The sequence below is a fragment of the Pogona vitticeps genome, chromosome 2 (genome assembly GCF_051106095.1).
Source record: "Pogona vitticeps strain Pit_001003342236 chromosome 2, PviZW2.1, whole genome shotgun sequence".
Classification (NCBI taxonomy): domain Eukaryota; kingdom Metazoa; phylum Chordata; class Lepidosauria; order Squamata; family Agamidae; genus Pogona; species Pogona vitticeps.
In genome coordinates this window covers 150,046,846-150,054,751 of record NC_135784.1, presented here as the reverse complement: position 1 = coordinate 150,054,751, position 7,906 = coordinate 150,046,846, and the positions used below count along the sequence as shown (strand labels likewise).

General features: G+C 47.6%; 1 protein-coding gene across 9 annotated transcripts in view; it reads right to left on the bottom strand.

Moving 5' to 3' along the window:
* Window positions 1-479: 479 nt before the first annotated feature.
* The window catches only part of PRPF40B (pre-mRNA processing factor 40B), a 31,460-nt gene continuing 24,033 nt past the window's right edge, over window positions 480-7,906 (bottom strand). The window contains exons 20-27 of one of the 9 annotated variants that reach the window (XM_072990828.2): window positions 7,434-7,550; window positions 6,415-6,552; window positions 5,385-5,480; window positions 5,129-5,209; window positions 3,775-3,892; window positions 3,110-3,171; window positions 1,394-1,522; window positions 480-1,054 (exon numbers count right to left, since the gene is read on the bottom strand). In XM_072990828.2, the coding sequence (XP_072846929.2) occupies window positions 899-1,054; window positions 1,394-1,522; window positions 3,110-3,171; window positions 3,775-3,892; window positions 5,129-5,209; window positions 5,385-5,480; window positions 6,415-6,552; window positions 7,434-7,550 (897 nt within the window). In that variant the 3' untranslated portion in view covers window positions 480-898. Of the gene's footprint in view, window positions 1,218-1,387; window positions 1,614-3,109; window positions 3,172-3,774; window positions 3,893-5,128; window positions 5,210-5,384; window positions 5,481-6,414; window positions 6,553-7,433; window positions 7,551-7,906 lie in introns of those variants that run through there. The other 8 variants (XM_020785855.3, XM_072990829.2, XM_020785861.3 and 5 more) reach the window with 8 other exon arrangements.

Here is a 7,906-nt window from a genome sequence, read left to right as displayed (position 1 = left end):
CAATCTTACCATCTAAGTATCTATTATATATACACGCTGTATATTGCTTATTTTCTTGTGTGTACCTATGGTATTTCACACACACACTTTTCTTTGGTGAATTAGAGCATTCCCTCTTCTGGTTGTGTGTGAATGTATGAGCTAGGATACAAAACACATACCTCACTCTCCCAGCTATGGGCAAACTTGCCTTTTTAGACTACAACTGCTGAACTGCCAGCAAGGCTAGTGGCCATGGTGACTGTGGGATTTTGGGAGCGGTAGTCCAAAAAAGTAACTTTTCCCATTTCTGTACTCTCTTCTGATGTTGCCGCCTTCCCTGCAAGGGAAGGAAATACGAAGGAAGCTTTAGATTGAATCACTGCCTTGTATGTTCTGAGCACCCATGAGAAACTACCAAATGCCCAAGGAAGAGAGACATTATACTAATTTGAGACTGACTTAAAATTTAAGCCAGTCCCCTGCAGGACGCCACAGAATTATATTTCCAGTCCAGGTTTATTATAAATATTATTTTAAAAATCTCATTGAATCCTCAACACAACAAAGGAATTTGCAACCTGGAAGGAAGATACAGTCACGGTGAGAATCTTTTGAGAAGAGAATCACTGCCCAAGCCCTGCCCTGTCTCCAAACCATGTTGACTGGGCAAGATTCATGCTGAAAACTAGCTGGTCCCTGCCATCTTGAGTCCTAGGTCAAGGAGGCTCTGAGCTGATGTCGCCTCATTGAGTGCTGAGAAGAGATGCCATTTCCTCCTGTCCGAGGTCGCTGTTTCCCCAAACCCACTTCTGGATGGATCCCCAGGCTGGAGCTGAGTTCTGAAGATGCTGCGTGGTTCCGGAGCCGATGTACAATTTCTTTTCGCCACCCAGGTGCTCCGTGCAGAGAGGAGACGTCAGTGAGAATCTTCTCCCTGAAGGGGCCAGTCCTGCTCCCGACTCAACAAGCGGGGGAGCCTCTGAAGGGGTGGCGGCCGCCTGGCTGTGAAGGTTTCCACCAGAGCGCTGTACGCCCTTGGCTTGGACACTGTTGAGCCAAAGGAAGGCAGGGCCTGTGCAGGAACAAGGAGAGGCTGTGTCTCACCTACAATGGAGGCACCTCACAACAAGAGGCAGTGGTCACTACTGGTCACCCAGTTGCTGCAGCAGAGTCCGGCGCCGACGTTCCAGCTCCCCCTCACTGAGCTCCTCGCTTTCTGAGGTGTCCCAGCCACTCTGTCAGGCAAGGAGAGCATGAGAAGCTTCTGATGCCCTGGGCTCGCCCCACTATGATCTCCCCATGAGGCCCAGGCTTGTCTTCCCTGAAATGGGTCTGTCTTCCTCTCTCACACTCCCACATGGCCCCTCTTCGGCTGCCAGCCCCCGACGGTCTGCTTCGTGCCCAGCCTTACCCGCTCCCTCCTGGTGCCCCGGGGAGGGGAGTGGCCTCTTCCCTCAGGCCGCGGGGGGGCCTTCTCTCGCTCCCACTCCTCAGGTCGGCTCGGCTCCTTCTTGTGCTCACCTTCGCTTTCAGGGCTGTTCTGTAAAAGAAACCGCCTGCCACTGTGGAGGGCAAAGAGGCTGGGAGGCTGCAGGGCAGCTGGCAGCTGAACTGGCCCAGCTGTTACCCACCTGTCATAACAAGGAAAACAACCCAAATGGGACAGACCGGGCAATAAAGAAGGACATGTCCCAACTTGGAGCCCCTCCCTGGGGGGGGGGGGCTGGACTATGACTCTCATCATCCATGAGGAACAGAGCGCACGATGGCTGAGGATGACAGAAGCCATAATCCAACAGATTTGGCCAGCATGAGGTTGAGGAAAGCGGCAGAAAAAGTTCAGGGGTCAAGACCACTCTGAGACAAAACAATCAAAATCCTATGCTGAGGAAATCAATAGAAGATGCCACTTTTAGACAGAACGGCAAACAACAGCTGGCTTTTGCCTCTTCAGCACATGTTATTCTGCTCCTGTTGGGTTTCCCCAAGCAGCGGGGGTTGTGGCTGCTCCCATTCATGAGCTGCAAACAGGCTGCTGGTTTATCTAAAGTAACTGTACCTTGCCTTCTAAGCACAAACAGGCTCTAAGTGACTGATAATCAGTGATTTAAACATGAACAACAGAATTAGCAGCGACTAAATTGGGGGGGGGGGAACCCTGTAAAACCAGCAACTGTAAAACATTAACATTACTGTCATTTAAAGACTTTGTATGTAAGAAATTCAGTCTAGTATCAAAGTGGATGTCAGGTGGGCAACCCTGGGGGAGTATGAGCAGGGGAGCCACTGCACACAAGGCCCTGTTCTCTGGTGCCCACTTGCCTAACCTCCACTGTGGGGAGCGGCATCCAGAGAAAGGACAAAGTGATAGAGAGGACACTGAAGCCTCACCCAGTGGCCCCCAAAACTCTTGCTCAGCACAGAACTCTTGTAGTGTCTGAGATGTCATCTAGCATTGACTGCCTTCATTTTTCTGTGGATGGGCTCCTGTGTGTATGGTTTATTTCTTCTGAATGACTGGTAGCCGGAGGGATGAAATAAGGCCATACGCAATACACAAGCACCCTCCAAAATTCAGGGCAGGCAAAATGTGACCTTCTAGAAGCTCCTGGACTGCAATATGCCATTCCTAACAAGCACAGCCAATGATAATGAAGTTGTAGTCTGAGAACATCTGGAGAACCTGTACCTTCTGTATTTCTAGAAGACTGCATGTACAACAACTCCTAAGGGAAAGAACACTGGGCATTTTTCCATCCAATCACGGAGCTGCTTCAAGTGCTGAAGACCCTGCCTGTCCACCAGGACAGAGCTAAAGAGATCAGGAAGCTCCCCTTTCCTTGGCTCAGGGTCTGGGTCAAGAGTGTGGAAAAGCAGCTTTTTGGACTGCAATTCCACAAATCCCCCAGCAGATGGATTCTGGATAATCCAAGAATGCAATTTCCTTTCATTTACTGTAATTATACACAGAGATCTAAATTGTCCATATCCACAGCCTGATACACCCAATGGATCCCCTAATCTGGTTCGATTCCTCCATCTTTAAAAAAAAAAAAACACCAGAGGCCATCTTTGGACCTTCTGCCCACACCGTCCTCCCTTGCCCCACCTGCTATGCCAGACTCACCGATTTGTGCCTTTTTTTCTTGTTTTTCTTCTTCTGCCTCTTGGTGCGTCTGGTGCTGTGTTCTGTGGGAAGAGGTGGGGAGGAGGCAAGAAAGGGACAAAACGTGGATGCTTGCCTTTAGCCAACATGTACAACGGGTCAGTCTAGTCCAACTTGATAGCCCATGAGTGAGTGGCAACAAGGACGTACAGGAGATCAGGATCTTATGAGATCCACATACACTCCTTAGTTAGAAAATTATGGACTTCTGCAAGAGCCAATGTATTTCTGGAAAGCGAGTGGGATTCCATAAAAGGAAGGAAATAAAGTATATCCAGTGTTCTCCATGGTGGGTGGGAGCACATTGAGCTATATATGTTATTCTTCTTTAGATTTTTATTTTAAATGTATGATAGTTGTTAAATAAAACTTAAAAAGAAAGAAAAGAAAGGACTCTCCCCGTTAGAAAAAGTTAAGGAAATAATGAGTGGTCAGTTGGGGATGCTGTAGTGGTCTCTTTCCTGCAATGACAGAAGGTTGGACTGGGTTACCTCTGAGAATCCTTCCAACTCTCTACATCATACGGATTATGAACCTTCTTCCCATATGTATCATCAACATATTTGGACTCTGCTTAAGGACACCACGCCAATGGGGCAGGGCCTAATGGTGGACCCACTGTTTACCTCCCAAATGCACACCTGAATCAGGTGATGAAGATGCCCCTGAACCAGCTGATTCCGAATGGTTCCGTTTCTTGCGCTTGGCTGGGCGGTGGGCATGATCCGAGCCAGACTCTGAGCCCTATGGAGGAGAAACTTGAACTCACTGGAAAGCCACTGCCAGAGGGGGAAGAGATTCCAGCTAAACCACAGATGGCAGGGCTGTGCATCAATAAAAAGACCAAAATCATCATCGGGAGGAGGGATAGGCTTTCGAAGAATCTCACTCCCCTTCTGGACTAGTTTGCCACACAACCCTAGCTTTTGGAACAATGCATTAGGACTAGAGATGGGAATGACTCACCATTTTGGTGAGTCGTCAAAAGTTGACAACTCTGGAACCCACAAATATGAAGGGACGAATATTTAACGAATTGGCTATTTTTGTTGAAAAAGCTGATCCATTTTTATATTCGTCCCCATCTCTAATTAGGACTGATCATCTGTCACAATCTTCCGCAAGTCAACACTCACTAGAGGTGCTGGACTACAATCCCATGATCACCAGCTAACAGGTCCATGGGCATGATGGCTAAGGATGGTGGAGAGATTTAGTTTCTTCACTTGGCAGAGCCCTGGCTTGGAGTAAGTTGGTTTTACAACCATCAGCTTGCATGCAGGAGCAATGCACTGCCATTTGGCACTGCCTGTTTTGGAGGTAACAGATCATCTGCAGGAGTTATCCATTTGTCAGATGTATTCCTGAACTCTTCAAGAGCACGCGTGTGACTGTGCATGAGTGCGCCTACGCCCCGTGGGTAATTTGATCTCATCCATCCATACGACAGAATGAGACAGTAGAAACCTGGGGTTGTAGGAGACAGACCATACCACTTTGGATTATGCACGTGTGTGCAAAATAGGCCAGTTTCAAATTTAATGTGTTGTTTTTAAATAAACAATTCTCTGAGAGTAATACCATCTATGATGCAAGAGGAGAAAGACCCTAGTCTAACATAGATGTTCTGTGCTATTCTTCTAACATACATGAAGTTGTATTTGTGGGTTTGCTTTAAATAATGTGACTCCCCCCCATCTGAAATGTCACAGTCCGGTCTACCATCTCATTTTTTTTCACAGGGGATGCCACTTCCCCTCCCCCCACCAAAAGTGACACCATCCATTTTGCCATGTCTGGACTTCTAGTCATGTGTATGCCACAGCATTTCTCCTGGATTCCTGCTACAAAACTGCCAATGAGCACTAAAACAGACCTGGGGGAGAATGCTTTCCACTTGCCTTCATCCAATAACCCTCACCCCCTCCTCTTCGGACTTTAGCCAACTTCCCTCCCCACCTGCCACCCCACCCATCTCACCGAGGCAGAGCGCTTGCGATGGTGCTTCTTGGGCTTCTTGGTGTGTTTCTTGGCCTTGGCGTGGAAGTGCTGGCACTCCGTCTGTGGGAAGCCAAGAGGGAGAGCAAAAAGGGCACGCTGGTTCAGAACCAGACTGCCTGCGACCTTCTCCTCCACCCCTGCTGCCAATCCCATTATTTCTGGCACACAAATCCTTAAGCAGGAATTTCCCACTGCATTTCGATCAGCCTAGTCCTCCTCGTCACCCGCTCCTCACCTCCAGCAGTTGCACGAACTCACGGAAGAGGCGGATCCGCTCCGACTCCAGCGTGATCTGCTCAAAAGCAATGTTGTTGACAAACCGCTCTCGGACCTGGCAGGGAAAGTAAAGAGGTATGGATTGCACCCTGTCCAGGAAAATGAAAGGCCCTGGGAGGGTCACACATGATTTCGTATTGCTTAAGGAGAATGGGATGGGATGTTATGTGCCATCAAGTCAGAATCGACTTATAGTGACCCTAATAGGGTTTTTGAGGTAAGTGAGGAATTTAAGGAGTGGTTTTAAGTTCCACATCCCCCACCAGTGAGTTTCAATGTCTGAGGGGGGACCTGAACCCAGGACTCTTAAGTCCTTGTCCATCACATTGGGTATTACGGAGGATAGTGGGAAGAATTGTGCTAAACACCTCCATGTTTCCTGAAGTGTCTGTATCAACAAAGTAACATTATAACTGCTTTTTTTACAACAACAACAACAACAACAAAAACCAACACCACCAAGAGCAGACTAATTAAAGACTCCCTGGGTACCTTAACTCACGGAGTTATCCAGCTAGCAATGGCAGGCTACAAGCTTACCTTCTTCCAATAAGCAAGGCATGTAAAAGCACAGGTAGCATTCTGCTAAGAGTGGAAAATCCCCATGTTTCCAAATGCAAGAAAATAAATGGCAAAGCCAAGCTGATTTGTTGTCGTTTCTCAAATGCTGTAGTGCTTCTCTATCTTCTTTACCCAGGTGTGCTGATATCCAAGCCACAATCCCTCCCAAACCCCTACTGGACTCCTTCTTCCAGTTCTACAGAGGAGGAACACCAAGGCTGACACACAATCAGTTAGCACAAGGCCAAGTCTTCAGAGGAGGTTTTTTTGACTCTCATTATTTCTAAAATACTCTGAGTCCGAAACCCTTGGCAATTCTGCACATTGCCCAGAGACCAGCAGATGATGCCAATCGATGTCCCGCTTGCCCCTCTTCTGCAGAATCTGGCCAGGTTTGTGCCAGCCCTCAGTGACAGAGGTCAATTCACCTCATCCCAGGTGGTGGCAGGTTCCAGTGGGGGAGCTGCCTGCCTCAACATGCCCTTGAACGCAGCCTCCTTGCGCCGCATCTTGCGGGTTTCTTCCTTCTCCCGCTCGCGCTCCCGTGCCTCGGCCTTCTCCAGCAGCTATGGGGCAGGGTGGAGGAGAGAGAGGCATTCGATTATTGAATGAACTTTAATGTTTATAGCCTGCCCTAGATCATAGGATCTCAGGGTGTGTTACAAAGCTATATAAAGCCATATTGAAACATAAGATACTTAAAAACAATTTAAAATCAAAGAACACAAAATTCAAACATTAAAAATATGGCACTAAAACCTGCAGGGATGATCACACACCACTTCTGTGATGGGGCCCAAGAGTCTCTCTGAGTATCCTCCTAATCCAGAGACCCTGAAGACATGGGAGGGAAACACTTTCATATCAAGGGCCAAAGTCTCATTTCATTTTCCCGCTTTCATGTTCATTCATTTTCCCTAGCTATGGCTAAGAGACAATCCATGGACTTGTCCCATCATTTTTTTTTTAAAAAAAAAAGCCATCTAAGGCAGAAGATGGAAAATCCTCTGGTCCCATTAGGTATGTTCAGTGAAGGAATATTCTCCCCTGTCTGTCTTCGACTTATAGCCTAGCATTTGCATTGGCTGATACTACCGTGTCCTAGTAGAATTGAAAGCTGTGGGTGGAGGCAATACAATGAGCTCTTTATAATGTCTTTCCTATGTTTGCATTACTCCTAATTAATCATGTGCCCCCCCCAGATGTGGTTGGACTGCAACTTCCATCTGCCACAGCCAGCACAGCTGGGGCTGATGGCAGATGACGGGAGCTGCAGTCCATCCATGTCTGAAGAGTCTCACATTCCTCATTCCCTGACTCCCAGCTGAGGAGCACAAGTAATTGTTCTGATTGAGACAAGTGGGTCCCTGCCTCCCAGCTCACCTACTTATCAGAACACATTCCCCATATCCTTTACAGATGCCCCACTGAACCCTGTCCCACTCACACTGTTGAAGGTCAGCTTAATGTTGCCAGCATCCAGGGTGGCCGCACGCTTATCGAAACTGATAACATGAGCAAAATCCTCAAAAGTGGTCTTGACTTCCACGCTGAAACTCCGATCCTAGCAAAGGAAGGAGGAGAAGAAAGAAGAATGTGATTAGAAATTCTTCCTGTGGGCTGCATCACATCTCCTTCTGAGCTATGCAAAAAAGGGGAAAGGAAGACAGAACAGAAAAAGAACCTGCCATTAACACCTAAGATGCCTCCGTAAGAAACATCAAGCTTGATCATTCCGATTGCTTTTCTTGATTGAGCCTAAAGCATTTGCTTCGCCCTTTGTGACCTTTTAAGAATATGTTGCTGCTTCTGAATTTCTCTTTAATGCAGGCTTTGCCAACAAAGTGCCTTCCGGCTGTCTTAATCTATAATCTCATCATCCTTGATCTTTAGTTCTGTTGCTTGGGGCTGAGGGGAATT